The sequence below is a fragment of the Triplophysa dalaica genome, chromosome 15 (assembly GCF_015846415.1).
Source record: "Triplophysa dalaica isolate WHDGS20190420 chromosome 15, ASM1584641v1, whole genome shotgun sequence".
Classification (NCBI taxonomy): Eukaryota; Metazoa; Chordata; class Actinopteri; order Cypriniformes; family Nemacheilidae; genus Triplophysa; species Triplophysa dalaica.
The window spans coordinates 18,327,436-18,346,826 of NC_079556.1; the positions used below are offsets into that span (position 1 = coordinate 18,327,436).

The 19,391-nt window shown below is 37.7% G+C and overlaps 1 protein-coding gene across 1 annotated transcript; it reads right to left on the bottom strand.

The window, feature by feature from the left end:
• Positions 1 to 6,951: 6,951 nt before the first annotated feature.
• Positions 6,952 to 18,701, bottom strand: exd1 (exonuclease 3'-5' domain containing 1). The gene is made up of 12 exons (XM_056768119.1): positions 18,249 to 18,701; positions 17,327 to 17,591; positions 17,085 to 17,153; positions 16,936 to 16,969; positions 16,774 to 16,835; positions 16,609 to 16,679; positions 16,453 to 16,530; positions 15,412 to 15,516; positions 13,077 to 13,161; positions 12,650 to 12,789; positions 9,712 to 9,903; positions 6,952 to 7,352 (listed from the first exon to the last, which is right to left on the bottom strand). The coding sequence occupies exons 2-12, from the start codon at positions 17,460 to 17,462 to the stop codon at positions 7,209 to 7,211; spliced, it is 1,116 nt and encodes a 371-aa protein (XP_056624097.1). The 5' UTR covers positions 17,463 to 17,591; positions 18,249 to 18,701; the 3' UTR covers positions 6,952 to 7,208.
• Positions 18,702 to 19,391: the final 690 nt, after the last annotated feature.

The following is a 19,391-nucleotide window of genomic DNA, read 5'->3' on the forward strand; positions in this document are numbered from 1 at the left end:
TGTTCCGTCTTGCTGTGCTCTGAATGCCATAAATTGTGCCTCAATTCAATTATAATGTTGTACAGATCACATGATGTTATGCATAATGTATGTCTAAAGGCTTTAACAGAAATGTGATATGTGAAGCTCCTCTCTAATAAAATACTCTAAATAAATTAAGCAATGAAAAAGAATTCAGTGCGACCCACCTTTCTTTTATATGCTATATTCTGGGGGAATTATTTGGTAGTAAATGCTTCAATTTTGTTTTAATTTAATACATTAGGCAAGTTATATTGACAATATAACTGTTCAAACAAGGTGATGTGTGAGCCAGTGCGACTTAAGTCTACTTAATTCAAGTAGAGGATATTTTACCTATTTTATAAGTTTTATAAAACTAGCTAAATTACAGATTACCTAGAACAGGTAAATGACATGTTCGTAATTGTTTAACAAACATCCTTAATAGGTCTCACAATAAAAAGGGGATTTCTAAAAAGCTCTCGGGACACCATAAGAAACCATTTGTTTGATTAAAAGCTGTAGAACATTAAATACGCTGAAAAGTTAAAATAACCCTTTTTTAAGTGGTCGCACACAAATGTATTTGTCTTTAATTTAGATAAATACATTATGTTGAACTTGGCCAATTGTTTACCTTATCTTAAACTGAGTTTAGTATATTAAATTCAGCAACTTTAATAATTCAGCAACTCCAATCTAATATTTCTTTACAATCGTCCATAGAATGTTTATCAAGCATATAATGACACAACAGAGCCATTATTTCTTTACTAAATACATTTATTATTGTTAAATGTAATGACATTTTATTTGCATGTTAGGAACTGAGACCAGATTGATTTTCAGATGAAACACAGACATTCAAGTCAAGACAGTGAAAAGTCAAACAAAAGCATACACATAAAGGACAGGAGATGCAGCCGAGAGCAGAGAGTTGTGTAGCTTTGTCAGGGTCAACATTCTCTGAGGTGACTAGCGAAAGAGCATAGTGATGGTTGAAAAAGTTATGACAACAAAAATATGCCTCTCTCCGCACAAAACACAAGGCTCTATAATGATCCTGCCACTAGATCAAGAGAAACATGATGTGATGCGGCAGAATCATGACACCCTGGGAATATTGTCCATGTATCGATGTTCTTTGGATACAGGATTTCTTAATTCATCAAAAAAGCATCACTTAAAGGCACTTGAAAGTGTTATAAAAGTTTAAAAGCTTTTATTAACACATGGCTTTATCTAAAAACACATCGCACACATGCACTGACGTGCTGCGGAAATTTTGATGAGTGATCCTTCATTTTTCACTTGCATTACCTCATTTGTGGTATATCAATTGGATTAAAATTAAAACTAAGATTAAATTAAAACTAAGATTAGCAGAACAGAAAAATGCTATACGAATTAGTAATCCTCAGTACCCCATGGCCCTATTTGATAGAGATAAACATCAAGGTAATGCTAGTACATTGAAATGTTCATTGTTGTTTCGAGATCTATACGAGGAGGAGATATGATAAAAAGGTTAAAAACGAGTCCTTTTAGATATATGCATAGACATAGATATAGGCAAAGACATTTCGAGGTTTAAATGGAGAATACGATTTTTCAGCTTTTTAAAATGTTTTTCTCTTTTCTTTACTCGCTCCTTATTCTTTAATTGTTTGTCATTTCATTTATATTAGAACCAATATTTATGAAAAATACTGAGTTTTGAGTTGCTTCGATACTTAATCAGGTGACTATGTCATGTGACCAGATGATTGTTTAAAGGGACTTGGCTTGTGTTTGTGGTTTGACACCCTGATGAAGACATGCAAACGTCGTTGCACATGTGAAATGTGTTTTTGGATAAACCCATGTGTGTTTTGTAGCTTTTTAACTTTTATAACACTTTCGAGAGATGCAATTTAAATGGGTTATGTTATTTGCTCAACATGTTCTCAAAGGGAAGGCCACAAGAGGGATTCAGGGAAACCACAGATGTAGCATTTTATGAAATATAGAAATTTATAATAAATTTTGTCCAATCAAACGTCAGAAAAACAAGACAACCAACCAACAGAACCTCATGAATTTAAAAAGCTAAATTAATTGACTATTATTTAATTGAATAATTAGATAAATGAGCAAAATGTACTTATGTGAAAATTTAAATGAAGCCAAAAAAAGTTTTTGTATACTGTCCTGAGCTCTGTTGAATTTCAGCCATTGTATTACTTTCCGAGTCATGCATTTTTAATCTTGTCTCTGTCTCCATTACACTGCATGCTTTAAAAATAGATGGCTGCATAGTCTAAACATTCTCAGATTACCAGAGCGCGAATCTTTTATTCATTTTGTGGAAGTTTTTGTTTATGGTGATTGCAATTAAAAATGTTTGCAGCATAAAATGTATACGAGTACTCTCTGACTTTTTCTGCTGGTATAACTTACGGCCTTGACTGGTGACCTACTTCCATTTTAACATATTCAGCATATTTTTAAACTGTAAAATAATAGGTACAGACATTCCCACTACATAAATTTGGTATTTATGATATGATGACTAATGATTCTCAAGATTACCTAAATGGCTAAAGTACTGTAAATAACAAAACCTTGACTCTTAATACTTTCTAACTCATTGTTCTGTCGTTTTTGCTCTACAGTTGTGTTTAAGTTGTCCTTCGTGTTGGCTATGGATACGTTTATTCCCTGCAAGGTCTCATTCGTCCTTTCTCTCTACCAGTGGGTGGCTCCTTGCGCCCTGGCATTGACTATTCATTATAGTTTGCCTTCATAACATTACAGTTAAAGGGGTTGTTCCATGGAATCTTTTTTTTTAACTTCAGTTAGTGTTTAATGTATTTGTTTAAGCATAAACAACAACTGCAAAGTTGCAACACTCAAAGTTCACTGCAAAGTGATGTATTCTTTTTAACGGTGATCATTTACATTTAGTAATTTAGCAGACGCTTTTATCCAAAGTGACTTACATGTTGGGTAGGCAATGGAAGCAATTGGGACAGCATAAGTACAACAAAAGCATTAGTGCAATCAAAAAAGAAGACTGGTCTCATATAACCTAAGACAGAATACAGAACCATTCATATATATATATGTATTTTTTTTTCTTTAAAGAGAAGAGAAGAAAATAGAGTCAGAACAGATCAGTCAGATGTTGACGGAAGAGATTTCTTAAAGATGGCTTCAGAATCTGCAGATCTTGTAGTAGCGGGCAGATCATTCCACATAGGTGGAACAGATCCGGAAAAGGTGCGCGAGAGAGATTTTTTTTCTTTTTGGGATGGCACAAGACGCTGTTCGTTTGCAGAGCATAAGGATCTGGCGGGTACATATGTCTGCAGTAGCGAGTGAAGATAAGGTGGTGCCGAACCAGTGGTGGTCTTGTAGGCCAGGAGCAGAGTCTTGAATTTGATGCGAGCGACTATAGGGAGCCAATGTAGCTTAATGAATAGAGGAGTGACGTGTGCTCTCTTCGGTTCATTAAATATAACTCTTGCCGCAGCATTCTGGATCATCTGTAGAGGTTTGGTTGTGCAAGCTGGAAGTCCACCCAGTTGCACATTGCAGTAGTCAAGTCTGGACAGGACCAGAGCCTGTACTAGGACTTGCGTAGCATGCTCTGACACTAAGGGTCTAATTTTCCTAATATTGTAGAGGATAAATCTACAGGACCGGGTGGTGCTGGCATCTTGATCTGTGAAGTTGAGCTGATCATCAATCACCACTCCCAGGTTTTTTGCCTTTCTGGAAGATGTGATGGTTGATGAGGCCAGTTGAATGGAGAGGTTGTGTGCTGCAGGTGATGGCCATTCATCCAGAGCGAGATGTCGGCTAGGCAAGCTGAGATGCTTGCAGAAACAGTCATATCGTCTGGGCTAAAAGACAGGTAGAGTTGTGTATCATCCGCATAGCAGTGATAGGAAAAGCCATGTTTCCGAATGACAGAGCCTAGGGATGTCATGTATACAGAGAATAGCAACGGACCAAGCACTGAGCCCAGAGGCAGACCTGGGTCGAGATGTTGGGACTCAGATACCTCACCTCTCCAAGATACTCTAAAGGACCTACAAAAAGTTTCAACTTTACCAGATTCTTCAAGGGGTGTGTAAACCTTTGAGCACAACTGTATATATACATGTGTCATTAATTGTCATTACTACCTTTTTTGATCAGGTAGCTAGGAACAGGGGCTTTTGGAGGGGTACAAAGCCTTCACCCTGTGAATAAGAGCTAGTGGAACAGGAGAACTCAACACTCCATGTGATGTTAATGGAGGCAGCGGTGATAGAACTGCATGGAACACAAAGTAAACTAAAGTAAATATATATATATATATACTGTAGAGTATATAAATACGACTAGTACGAACAGCATTACCTGCCTGGTTCCTCAGCTTATTGCGTTGATTTTTATGTAAAATAACTCTTTCAGATCGTATTCTCCAATGGTAAAACGGGTCTCCCCTCCTCCACACAGTGAATGCCTGAAAGATGACTGTTCGAAACATAAATTTCCAGCCACGGAAGAGAAGCCACGCCACGAAATCTACATGTGAGCAAAAATATATTGCATCCATAGTGTTAAGCACTACCATAGAGAACCAATGGGAAAAGTTAAAGAAAGTTAAGCATAACCATTTTCGGCTCCCGCGTTATATATTCATTCTAAAAGTAAAATTGTAATAAGTAGTGGTGGGCCGTTAACGGCGTTAGTGAGACTCTTATCACGCGATAAAAAAAATGTCTCCGTTAATCTATTCTCAAAGTTGGGTTGGGAGCTGGGTCTATACTACGCAAGCTATGATGACTTTCACCTTGATATTTTAGCGCGGATGTATACCAGCTTAACTGCACTGTACGGGGCGAGAACGAGATTTTTCAACTCGCGTGATTCGCGGAAGCACAAGCCGCCTCATCATCTCATAACCAGGGCTTCATTCGCGCGATTCGCGCAGCAAGTAGGTCTATTGGCTCTTTGCATTAACATGTAAATCACTCGCGCTTGACACGCCATTCGCGTTTGGTCTGAACACAACATAACGTTACTGTGAAATTACCACATCAAACGTGAAGTGCTAACATGGATGCAGCTATGAAGCCGCCGGGTTTGCTTCAGGGAATATTAATTTTTAAGAAGCTTCCCAATAGAAACATCGACAAGACTAAGGTTGTTTGCACCTTGTGCAATGTGGAATTGGTTTAAAAAAAAAAACTTTCTCTCAACAGGTAGTGGTCTAGCTTTAGTTGAAACCAGTAAATTTGTATTGAGATCTAATGTATTATGGCTCCTGTATGACATATCGCTTGTTGCTCCCTCACTCTTTGTAAGTCGCTTTGGATAAAAGCCTCTGCTAAATGACTAAATGTAAATGTACTGTAGGAGCTCTTCCAGTCTCAAGTACCACCTAAACAGAAATCATCCCTTAGCTAATGCGGAAGTAAACACAAGTTCATCTTATTGAACATAATTTAATTTTCATCTCCAATTATCATAGTAGAACAGCTTTCTCAAGCAGTTTGTGATGCATTTTGGAAAAAGGGGAGATGAGCCCCTGGTCTAATGCGCCACCTGGCTTGAGAAACCCGTTCTTAAAGACTTACTTTTAGTCATTATTTGGGTAGCACACATATTCTGAATGCCTTCGGCAGGATTCAAATGAGCCATTTTAATCTAGATTAATCTAGATTAAAAAAATTAATCTATGCCCACCACTAAAAATAACTCTTTCCGATCGTATTCTCCGATTGTAAAACGGGTCTCCCCTCCTCCACACAGCGAATGCCTGAAAGATGACTGTTCGAAACATAAATTTCCAGCCACGGAAGAGAAGAAGCCACGCCACGAAATCTACATGTGACCAAAAATATATTGCATCCATAGTGTTAAGCACTACCACAGAGAACCAATGGGAAAAGTTAAAGAAAGTTAAGCTTAACCATTTTCGGCTCCCGCGTTATATATTTATTCTAAAAGTAAAATTGTAATAATAAGAGACTTCAATTACAGGGAAAAAGAATGTCCATAGCAGTGGTAGTCAAATCTGTCTCACACGTGAATCAATGCAGTTTGGAGAAAGCCCTCACCTTTCTGCTGACCTTCAAAGCAGACTAAGAGCTGCTCAAAGCGCCAGAAGCTCTCCGTGCATAGAGGTGCATATTTGACAGTTATTATAAGGCTTGGATTTCCTCCCCAGCAGTGCTGGCAGGTTCGGTACGTACCCAGGCCGGTTCCTCAAGTTTGGACAGGGCAACTCTCATGTTATTCTAAGTCACTCGTTTGACACAGAAAGCACGTGCAGGTTCCCAACCATCTTTATAGTGCGGAGCACTACTTGAATGGAACCCTCTCCAGGCCCATCCTCTGTCTTCTTGACACAATGTTGAGAGACCATAGAAAGGGAACTATGGTATTACTACAACAATGGTACAACTATTTGGCATTTTGAGTATTGGGTACAGCAATAATGTGGTAGCATTGACATACATACAGTGCAACCCTAAATTACACTTTGTGTGTATATATATATATATACACATTATACATTATGAATGGAAAGTAGTACATAAGTCTTTTAAAACCTATCTCTTGGATAAGAGCCCACTGTTATACACACAAAAAAATGAGAATAATGAGAACGGATGTTGGGCATCAATAGCTTGCATTAAAAAGCGACCAAGAGACAAAGAAAAATACACTCAAATGATCTTCATTCTGCAAGAAAAATAAAAGCCAAGAAGCCTGATAATTAGTTTTATGTTGTGTTTAGAAGTTGCCTTAGATCACGTTAAAATAACTTCAAGATATAATTAGTAATAGAATAAATACACATAGCATGAGTTCAAGTAATATCAGCAGAAAGAAGAATTTAATTATTATTATTTGGTTAATGCATTACACATCAATATAAAGAACTGAAGACTTATTAACCTGCTTACATACTCTCATAACTAAAATATGCTTTGATATTTTACAAAAATAAAATATATCAAGATAAATCACAAACAAAAAATATTAAGTGTTCTTTACATGAAAATGTTGCCGTTAAAGTTTGGTATCAATTTCAGATTTTAGTTGTACATTGGCAGACTAACCAAATAATGCTAGGGCTTATCACCTCTTTTCTCTTTTCATCTGCATTTATAGAATACCGTTGCAGTGACTGGAAATAACCCGGGACACACTGACTTAATAATCTATGACTGAAGGGAGGGGGGTTTAAAGCTTGAGCGTTCCAGGAGGCCATCATCAGAAACAACGTAGCAATGAGAAGCCCATTTCAATCGTTTCTGCCTCACTGCCTCCAATTCTCTGGCTTCTTTGGGGAGTTCATTTCCATTCTGCATACAGAAAAAAATATATATAATTCTCAATAAAACAGTTAAGAACACATTGCTATAATTTTTTTTATACTTTTCTGTATTTGTTTACGTTATTATTGCTTAATCAAAACATTTCAACAAAAAAAAACATGGTTTATTAAAATGAATAAAAAAGTTATCTGTTTTTGCAAATGAACTCTTCACATTTACTTCAAGGTGCTCTGTTCAAACAACACTCTATACATGTTACAGAGCTCTCAAATCTCACGGAGATGCATTTTTATCTATTCACACGCTCACGCGTATTTCTCATGCTGATAAAAAACTTAAAATAAGTGATAGCTTATTGAAATGGTGAACTGCTATTTAACTTAGTTTTAGTCTATTTTGCAAGTGAAATTTTCGGCAGCATTGAGTCCATAAAACTAGATGTGGAGTAGTTGATGACGCGTCCTGTTATTTACACATGCCATCTGGCTGTTCTGCGTCTATTAGTGAATGAACTGCACAGTTTAATAAACTTGAACTATATTGCATGTTGAATGTAATATGGCAATGTAATGTATTAAATGGGTTAACTTTTAACAGATATTAATGCATGCAACTTCAGCAATACATTTTTAGTTTTTCTAAAAAGGAAAAAAATTTGTTGTTCATTTCAAGAGACCCGTCTTATTTTCTTTTGTATATTTAGTATTGCTCTTTAATAAAGAAAAAGTTTATTATCTGAATACCCGATGGAAAAATATAGTAGAATACTCTTTTACTAAACTATTTGATAGCTGCAGCCCTACGTTGAAGTAAGTCAGTAATGCGCAGTCGAATTGCTGCGTAATTCGACTACATCTAATATTAATTCATGAGTTGATCAAAGGTATGTGCGCTCAATCTGTGCAGCATTCAAAACATAACCCGCTACCTGGCTAGTGATTTGACACCTGGACATCCATCCATCCATCCATTTTCTACCGCTTATCCGAACTACCTCGGGTCACGGGGAGCCTGTGCCCTATCTCAGGAGTCATCAGGCATCAAGGCAGGATACAACCTGGATGGAGTGCCAACCCATCGCAGGGCACACACACTCGACACCTGGACATGATTCTTATAATTTCATTCACCGTGACCCCGTCCAAAGATTCACCCAACTCATCCCCATTTTCAAAAACTCATCAGATCTACACAAATAACAATAATTATCCATTTTGGGTCCAAAACAGTAAATTTCTAAAATGTGACAATTTTATATCCCTGGTTACATCACCAAAAAACACCAGTGACTTGTAGTATAAAGACGAGGCTTGTCTGCACACCCGGCGTGGTATAAAGAAGACGCGTGTCTGCACACCCGGCGTGGTATAAAGAAGACGCGTGTCTGCGCAGCCCGCTAGGTATAAAGAAGACGCGTGTCTGCCCAGCCCGCGTTGTATAAAGACGACGCATGTCTGTGCAGTCCGTATTGTATAAACAAGACGCGTGTCTGCAAAGCCCGCGTTGTATAAAGATGAGTGTCTGCGCAGCCCACGTTGTGTAAAGAAGACGCGTGTCTGTGCAGTCCGTATTGTATAAAGAAGACGCGTGTCTGTGCAGTCCGTATTGTATAAAGAAGACGCGTGTCTGCGCAGCCCGCTTGGTATAAAGACGCGTGTCTGCCCAACCAGCATTCTATGAAGAAGACGTGTGTCTGCGCAGCCCGTGTTGTATAAAGAAGCTGCGTCTCTGCGCAGCTCATGCTAGTACCCGCCTCACATTATAAGCCTGACTGTTGACATTTTCTGATCCGCCAACCCTAATATACATACAAACATATGTATAATATATATATAAATATACACACACAAACACATACAATTATATATATAACCGTAATCCGATGTGTGTATCAGATAATGGTTACATTTTGTAAAAAGAGGAATACAATCAGGATTATAATGGTTTCCTTTAAAACTGAATTAATCAGTATTTTGACATAACTATTATGTTTGAGCTGCTTGATTATACAGTAGTTGTGGCTCTATTGTCAGTGATGACTTACGTGAGCCACCTGATGGTGCATGTGCAAATAAAAAATCTACAATCTCATATGCAGATTGAATCGCAGCTACTTCAGACATTGTTGTCTGTGGAAAAAAGGCACTAAAAATTATAGGAAATTTCATATTCCATTTGTTTTCAAAGAAGAAATGCAAATAGAAGTCTTGTAGAGTGCAAACCATACCTTACAGCAAAAAAATGAAAAAAATGACATTTTGGACCAAATCCTTAATAGATACAATTCGTTTTTTAGCATTTCTTCTTAAACTATTGTATTAAAGATGTGACCTTAAAGGAATCCAAAAGTAATAAGATTGCATTCCTTTTATTGTTATGGACTTACCCTGTCAAAATGGAGCAGGTTAACAGACTGGTTTTGGTAGCTGCACATGTAGGAATCTACGAGGTTCGTGTAGTCTGACATGAGGGCATCCAATAAAACATGTCGCAGAGGAAGCAGGTGAATGACTGAAACGGCCATGAGGGTCAGCAGGGCAGGTGGACAAGGACGTATATACCAGACCTCTGGGTTCTCCTGATAATAAAAAGGGACATGAAAACAATGTTGCAATAGCATATTGGGGAAATATTTGGATTTAATATACTTTTATTGCACACAGAACAATTTATGCTCAGATTAACGTATTAAAAATATTTCACGCAATTAATCCTTTTTTTCTGGCATCCTTTGTCTAGCATTACATTATACAATAACGCTTTTATCCAACGCATTTATTCACGTGACAGCAGGGGAGTGTATGGGGGGCAATTTTTTGAAGCTCCAGAAAGTGCATTCATCAATCAAAGAACTGCAGGACACCGCAGCTGAGGGATAACTTAAGTTAGACAAAATCATTAATAGTGCTCTCTATATGGATGTATATTTTTCTTAAACAAACGCATTGAATCGCTTCAGAAGAACTTGGTTAAGACTACGGAGCCATGTCAAGCAGTTCTTTGATCGATGGATGCACTTTTTGGAGCTTCAAAGTACTGTCCCCCATTCACTCCCATTCTACCGCTTGCAAGAAAGTTATGTTTAGTGAGGGTACCTTGAGGGTGAGTAAAACATGGGGAAATTTTTGTTTCTTGGCTGAAGTATCCCTTTAACTTCTCTTCGTGCTTGAATTAACAAAAAAGCACATGTTACCGTCAGGTCCATAAATATTTGGACATCGACACAATTCTAACATTTTTGGCTCTATATACCACCACAATAGATTTCAAATGAAACGAACAAGATGTGCTTTAACTGCAGACTGTCAGTTTTAATTTGAGGGTATTTACATCCAAATCAGGTGAACGGTATAGGAATTACAACAGTTTGCATATGTGCCTCCCACATGTTAATGGACCAAAAGTAATGGGACAATTGGCTTCTCAGCTGTTCCATGGCCAGGTGTGTGTTATTCCCTCACCATCCCAATTACAATGAGCAGATAGAAGGTCCAGAGTTAATTTCGAGTGTTCTATTTGCATTTGGAATCTGTTGCTGTCAACTGTCAAGATGAGATCCAAAAAGCTGTCACTATCAGTGAAGCAAGCCATCATTAGGCTGAAAAAAGAGAGATAGTAAAAACATTAGGCGTGGCCAAAACAACTGTTTGGAACGTTCTTAAAAAGAAGGAACGCACCGGTGAGCTCAGCAACACCAAAAGACCCGGAAGACCACGGAAAACAACTGTGGTGGATGACCGAAGAATTCTTTCCCTGGTGAAGAAAACACCCTTCACAACAGTTGGCCAGATCAAGAAAACTCTCCAGGAGGTAGGTGTATGTGTGTCAAAGTCAACAATCAAGAGAAGACTTACCCAGAGGGAATACAGAGGGTTCACCACAAGATGTAAACCATTCGTGAGCCTCAAAAACACGAAGGCCAGATTAGAGTTTGCCTTCTAAAAAAGCCTTCACAGTTCTGGAACAACATCCTATGGACAGATGAGACCAAGAGCAACTTGTACCAGAGTGATGGGAAGAGAAGAGTATGGAGAAGGAAAGGAACTGCTCATGATCTTAGGCATACAACCTCATTAGTGAAGCATGGTGGTGGTAGTGTCATGGTGTGGGCATGCATGGCTGCCAGTGGAACTGGTTCTCTTGTATTTATTGATTATGTGACTTCAGAATTCATCCTGCAGCTTTTGTCAGCAGTGTTTTGGGCAATATTATCTGCTCATATTCAGCCAAATGATTCAGAACTCATTGGACGGCGCTTCACAGTGCAGATGGACAATGACCCAAAGCATACTGCAAAAGCAGCCAAAAAGGTTTTTGAAGGGAAAGAAGTGGACTGTCATGCAATGGCCAAGTCAATCATCTGACCTGAATCCGATTGAGCATCTGCATTTCACTTGCTGAAGACAAAAGTGAAGGGAAAATGCCCCAAGAACAAGCAGGAACTGAAGACGGTTGCAGTATAGGCCTGGCAGAGCATCACCAGGGATGAAGCCCAGCGTCTGGTGATGTCTATGCATTCCAGACTTCAGACTGTAATTGACTGCAAAGGATTTAGAACCAAGAATTAAAAAGTGAAAGTTTGATTTAGGATTATTATTCTGTCCCATTTATTTTGGTCCCTTAACAAGTGGGAGGCACATATGCAAACTGTTGTAATTCGTACACCATTCACCTGATTTGAATGTAAATACCCTTAAATTAAAGATGACAGTCTGCATTTAAAGCACAACTTGTTTGTTTCATTTGTATAGAGCCCAAAATGTTAGAATTGTGTCGATGTCCCAATATTTCTGGACCTGACCGTATCTAGTATTTTCGTAAGCACAGTCTTTAACAAGGTAAATTGTCTCAAATGAATGCAAAAAGTTGTGTCAGATGTGCATAGAGCAGCATAAAGGGGTCACATTCTGTATCTGCAGCTATGACTCCTGACACTAATGTTAATCGAAGAACAAAAGAAGAAATCAAAGGGTCTCATATTATGAAGTATTTTGGTAAACCAACATGAGATATTTTGAAGAATTAAGAAAAGCATAAAGTTCTGGGGCACATTTGAAGGTAGTCAAAGCTAAAAAAAAATCAAAATATATTTCTTTGTGTTAATCAGAACAAATACATTTTTACAGGTTTGGTAAAACTTGAGGGCAAGTAAATAATGACAGAATTTTCATTTCGTGTGAAGTATCCCTTATATTATACCAAAAATAATACCAAATTATAGTTTTTCTAAAAACCTTACTGTTTCACCAAACTGTTTTACTATTTATATAGCAAAATTCACATCCTGCTTGAATCTAATAATAAACATTTCAGCTGAATTTCACCTTAGTGCACTGTTCTTGGGCCCAGAAAGGAAACATTTCACTTATGGGCACTTTTAGGTGTAGTCTGACAACTTCTTGCAGAGTGCTGACCCTGTCTGGTAGGAAGCCTCCTGTGTCCTTGTTGAAAAGCATTATATCAGCTACCTGTGGCACAAAAAAAAATGAACATGCTATTTAAAGGGATACTCCACCTAAAAATAAAATTCTGTCATGATATCCCCCCAAAGTTGTTCTAAACCATCTTTCTTTGAGTACACACGAACCAAGATAGTTGTTCAGGTTTGGAACAACTTTGGGTGAGTAAATGATGACAGAATGTTTATTTTTGGGTGGAGTATGCCTTTAAGGTATGGTGAAGAACAACGTGTAAAAACAACCGCAACCTTTGTTGTTTAAAAAAAAAATCATATAAACTTTGATAACAAACCTACCTGTGTGTCAAACACATTAGTAAGGCTCACTCCAAACTGTGCACTTAAGCAACTGGCAATGCACCGGCAGTCATGCGTGACCTAAAGAGGTGGAAACGTTAGTTATCATTTACTTCCTCAGAAGTAGTTTTCTCAGAAACACTTTAGTGTATCTAACCCCCCATCTCTGATGGAGGGAGAGAGGCGTGTAAATTACGTGACATTAGGGTTCTTTTTTAACTTCTGATCTCTCTAGTAATGTGAAGTGGTCAATAAAATGAGCATACCGAGCTCTGCACCAGACATACAGGTATAAAAGGAAGCTTCGTTCATTCAGATTTATGTATTCAGAGTCCTGACTCTATCAGAAATATTAGCAGGGATGTTAAGTAGGATACTTTTTTCCTCTCCGTAGTGTGATGAACCCGCATCATTCATAGACCACATGATTAGTAAAAACAAATAATGCTGATCAAGTCCATGCTGTTGAAATCTCTAGCTTTATGCACTATAATCAGTAATCAAAGGTGATATAGGGATATATATATATATATTGTGCTAATTAGGGGTGTCACAACATACCAGTACTGACGATAATTGTGACATTAACAACCCTGATCATCAATATTGTGTTAATTCTACACATGATAATATTGTTAATAATCAGAATACTTACGTGTTACTTTATTTTTAATGATTTTGCAATGATTTCAAACAAACTTCTTGACCGTTGTCATTAAAAAAAATAATGGAAAATAATTAATTTAATCCAGTTTGGAATTAGGCTGTAAAATACTTTACATGTAAATACTTTCCAAGTGCACTCTAAATTAAAAAACGTGTTGAAATTAGTTATTTTAATTTGATTAAATAAACAACTTGTTAAATGGGTCGTGTAACTTTGTCGCAAAACGTATGGGACATTGACTTCTAGCAGTTGAGCTTGGTAACCCAGTCTAAATATTGGGGGGCAAGTTTAGCCAAGCAACAGTTTTTCTCCGTTTCTTTTGCTTGTTATCAGAATAGTCTAAAGGCACTCTATTGTTTGCGAATGTGTGCCGGGAGTTATTTTCTGTCGACTAACGCCCGCACAAATAGTAATCTAGGGCTGTAACGATACATCGTTGTACGATATTTCGCGATACACATCGTTGAGAGATCCAACAAAATGATGGGGATGACTAACATATGACTAAAACTAAAATGCATTTTAGTAAAAAGATGACTAAATGACTAACTAAATTTGCTGTCAAAATTGACACTGATATTGAAAATTTAAATTGCACAATTTTTCAGTGACAAACCTGCAGTACGGAAGTTCAGTTTAGTCAATTCTTTATTAAGTTGTATGTGCAACGAAAAAGTGAGTGAAATTGTTAATATATTGGAAATAAACGTTATTTGAATTTTTGTTTAAAATATTATGATGCGTATCGTATCGTGAACCCAGCATCGAGATATGTTCAGAATCTTGATCTGAGTGTATCCTTAGAGTAACCTTAGAGTTTATGTTGTTGATTTGAAACCATTTGCCTAACTAGACAAATTCAAATTGATTGCGAATACCTCACGCTTGTGACGGAAATGTATCGCCACTTTCCATATTAGTAACATCAGCTTCCAAAGCATATTTACAGCTGATTATGTCATCGGTACTGTGTGAGTTCAAGCCCAATTATGATCCAGAAAATGCAGAATACCAACCTGATTAATCAGCTCAAACGACTTCAGCAGAGCATAACAGATCAGTAAGGTTTTAGTTTAAAAAAACTATTGGGTTTAACACTTAGCTAACTATAGGTAACATCTTAAACAGCCTGTGACACTGTATCTCAACACGAAGCGACAAAGTCAATAAAATGTATTAAAACATTTTAATACAGGATGAGCCTCCAGACCTGCTTGTAACTGACAGTACATTCACCACTGTTAGATGTATTGATATGTAACTTTAAGAGCCCTCGACATATCAAGCCGACGATTGGACATCGGTTATCTTTTGGTTAATTCTGCATGAACACTGCTTCCTTGCATCCACAGTTATATCAAAAGTTTTTCCCAGTTTGAATGCAGAGCGCCACCTCCTGGTATAGAAATGTAATGTTCTCAGAAGGTAATTGTTAGTGGATTGTCGACTGTAGTATGCAGGTGATGTGAGGAGACGTCTCGGTCAAGACACCTTGTTCTTTGGTGTCTGTTTGGTATGTCTTGGCCTTTAATCATTTTGATCATTGCATTTGAAACTCCTTTTTGCCAAAAGAACGCAAATAATATTAGAACCAATCAAACCTGCAAGAATTTATGGGCTCGACCTGTAGTAGCTGCTAGCCATAATATTTAAGATCTTCTTACCTTAAGTATGTACTGATTTTCCAGAATCATGCACAGTCCATTCCTAAAAGCTCTTCCTCCAAGCAAAAGGATATCAAAGAGGTACACCACGTTCTTAGTGGCAACCTGTATAAAAAAGCAAAAATGAATGCATTTAAGTTCCAAATCATGTAATTTAATCTTAAAGAGTAAGTAACATTAGATCATGAAAATGACATTTCATGCAGTGTGTTATGTTGCCGTGTTCGAAAGTAAGTCTGCCAAGTTGTAAGTCCGAGGGTGAATGAATAACAAAGTTATTGGCTTGTAAAAAAGGGAGTAGACTCTGAATCACGCAAAAAAGACGTACAGTATGGCTAATATTATTAAAAATGATGTTCAAATTTATGAAAATATCCAGCGAGTCACTTCACGAAACGTCAACATGTCGCCAAGAGTCGCTTTTTGGAATTATGTGCATTAGGAACTCTTAGAACGGTGGACCCCATATACTCCCATTATATGAAACAGAGAGGGCTGCGGATTTACCAAACAATCTTCTTTATGGTTCTACTCAAGAAATAAATAAACAGCAAATTGGAGTTTTTGGCTGAACTTTCCCTTTAAAATATGCACAATTTTCTCCCCCCTAGAGGAAAATACTTTTGGCCCCCATGGTCTCACAAAATGTGGGATACACTGCAGGCACATATAATTGAACTTACTGAGGTAAAACTACCCTGATAGCGCACATACATCTGGCTTACGTCTATATGATATACATAGTTTGCTCATCTGCACTACGTCTCAGAGATGTCTGCTGTCAGACGTCACATAGACATCTAGAAGATGTCTGTTTGATGTTTATGATTTAGAATGGATATAAAGCAGCTCTTTCTCAGACGTTTAGACGATGTTTTTACGTAGCAGATCTCCAGATCTTTAGCAGACGTATTACAGACGTTCAAACATCTCCGGGACGTTTTGCAGATGAGCAAACTATGTATTACAGATGTAAATGCAGACGTCAAATAGACGTAAACCAGATGGATTGTGCAATCTGGGTAAGTATATTCCACTAACCTTAAACCAACAAAGTCTATTTTGCTCAAAAAAGTCAGCTCCAATTCCGATCACTTTTTGTTCTTGGATGTGTGTTACCTATAAGGCAAATAATGACAAATATCATTGGCATACCATAATACATGGGAAATAAAAATGACAGGATTGACAACTCACCGCTGGGCCAAACTGTTCCTGGAGCTCGTCTATCACCACATAATTAATGGTGTCATCGTGTACATTGTGATCTATGAAAGCACAACATACACATATAAGTAAATATGTAATCATTTTAACTAATGTAATGCTAAGTTTTCTGACCAAACAAACACATCTAAGTACCCAGCATGGTCCTGTTTTTGCAAGTCTGAAATTTCGACTTGTGGGCTTCATCAACACCAGACCTAAGAGAGTTTTACAAATAAACACTCATTATTCTGCCTTAAGTAATGTGAAAAAAAAAAAAAAAAAATCTGCATATTAATCTTGTGAAGACAAACTTACATATTGTCTTGATTCCCAGAGAATGGAAATTCAACTAAAATAAAAGAGTATGCAAGATGTCTTATGTGGATTAACAGAACTGTAGAAGATTTGCTTTATGTAATATACTGTAAATCAAAATGTAACCAGATATTTGATTATGGATTTACCTTTAACGATGTCGTGTCCAAAAAAGAGTTTGACACCTGGAAATTTCTTCCCGCTTTGTACTTCGTAAACTATATCACAGATAAACATCAAACTCAGTTTATTATACATGCACAAATACCTTACAAAATTAAACATGGCTTTACTCCCAAAAAAACACGACGGTTTACTATTATTAAAGCAATGGTTAGGTTTCGTAAGAGCCAAACTTCACATAGAAGCAGACACGTGTTTGATGACTTACCGTCCTCTAAAATCACAGTCTTGTTTAGATTGATCCGGTTTATAACACCAATGACTTGTGTATCGAGGAGGGTTATTTTAACACGCTTCCTTTTCAAACATTCTAAAAACTTGCACTGCTCCAAAGACGATGCCATGGCCGATCTGTAGAGTCTGTTTGATGTCAGTCCCGAAAAACACAACGAACGAAGAAGAAATCTTGATGCGCGTTTTGATGATGCGTCGCATACACAGCAGCTCTGCGCTGATTGGCGTTTCTTTGCTTTCTATACACACAGATGCAAGCGCACAAACAAACACACACAGTCACGAAAATGTTCAAATCAAATGTGTGTAACTCACTCCCATAGTTCTATAAACTTAAACCAATTCGATATGTGCACAAGATGGCGCTGGAGAGCGTTTGGGACGCCAGAGTCGGCAGAGTAATTTCCGATGAAACCTGTTTTAAGAGATTTATGGTTTTCAAAGGGCGGAATTAAGATGAATATTCATGACTTCCGTGCATGTGCGCGAAACTGAGAATGCCAACCTTTTGAGTTTCTGAATGTCGAATTGTTTTATAAGAAGGTTAATAAATACAGACGTTTAAACTGCAATCGCTGGCCCAACCGTTAATAATATGCATGTGTCACCAGACTAAATGGATTTGCACTCACATTATTTTAAAAGTCTATTTAAAGTAACAAATTAAAGTGAAGTTCTGAGATAAACCAGGTTTATTAAAGCTGCAGTATGTAACCTCGGTATTTGACCACAAGAGGGCGCATTTCCAACAATAACAAAGGCGAAGCTTGATGACGCTATGAAGCAGGTGACGATGGGAGATGTCGTTTTAAATGCGTTTTCGCCATAGCGATGTATCTAAATTTGATAAACGAATCATGATCACGGATGAGGTAATTTATTTGTTTTTGTATTACCTGTCTATAAATACACTCGCGAGAGCAGAGTCTCTGTCAAGTCCAAGATTGTCGCGCAGCTCTCTCCATCTCGAAAACGCCTGGCCGATATTTATCCTGGTTTTATTCCTCCGTTTGTCACACAGTCTGCGTGTATCCAAATATGGACGCTTCCGTTTTACTGGCACTTCAATACTCGCCAAAGAGTAATCGTGATCCATAACAACCACTTCCGCATTTGACCATGTGATATTCTGGTCTACACCGGAACAAAGTATAGAGCGGACATTGCGTCACTGAGAGGCGACATTTCTTTTCCGGGACGGCCAGTTATTTAAAATCGGAATTTCTCTGAAATAAAAAATCTTTAGAGACTTTTGAAATATTGTAAGTACACAACTGGAGGAAATATATCACACTGTGCAAGTTATTTTCTGAAATTTTATTACAAAATTATTACATACTGGAGCTTTAAGATCACTTTTCTCGCTATGAAAAGTGGAATGCAGGGCCGAACCGGAACGGTCCGATCAGGAACTCCATCCAATTGGTCACAGCGCCACCTGGTGGCAGACAACTCAATCAAGAGAGAGAGAGAGCGAGAGCAACGAGAGGCAAAACAACCGATTAGGCATTGGATTCCTACCGGTGCAGGAAGTCCTGAAAAATGGTTGGTTTTTAATTAGGTGTTTTCAAGGTTTAAAATGCTTGGATTCGGGATAAAGGGCTTGAAACTGCTTGACATGTTAATATCTTAATTTCATATTAAATCAGTATGTGCAGTTCACTTTTTAGATCAAATAACTGAAATGTCCTCATTGATTCCAGATTCCGCGCACGTGGCTGGCGGCAAAATATTAAGAGTTCGGATGCAAAACCCTCTCAGAACAACCTCCGTCAAAAACGAGATGTGAAAGTCAACGTTATGAGAATGCTCTCCACACATAGTATACGTTACTCAAATCTTTTTGCTTCAAACCCCACTGAATACCACACTCTGCCCGAAAAATATATCTGAAATATTTGCTGGAAGTAAAGTTAAATAAAGGTGCCTGATAAAACCACCACTGGCCTCATGTTTTTCGTTGAGCCATGTTCCAGACCAGCATAATCAATCATTATTCTTTCCAATTTAAGTCACATAACAAACACCAGCGCACGCAG

What these genes read in the sequence shown, in the direction of transcription:
- exd1 (XM_056768119.1), bottom strand. Translation starts at nt 17,462, where the DNA reads ATGGCATCGTCTTTGGAGCAGTGCAAGTTTTTAGAATGTTTGAAAAGG. An exon ending in AAAATCAGTACATACTTAAG is followed by an intron (nt 13,162 to 15,411) that starts GTAAGAAGATCT and finishes CCACCTCTTTAG; the next exon opens with GTCACGCATGACTGCCGGTG. An exon ending in TGTGTTTGACACACAGGTAG is followed by an intron (nt 12,790 to 13,076) that starts GTTTGTTATCAA and finishes TGCCACAGGTAG; the next exon opens with CTGATATAATGCTTTTCAAC.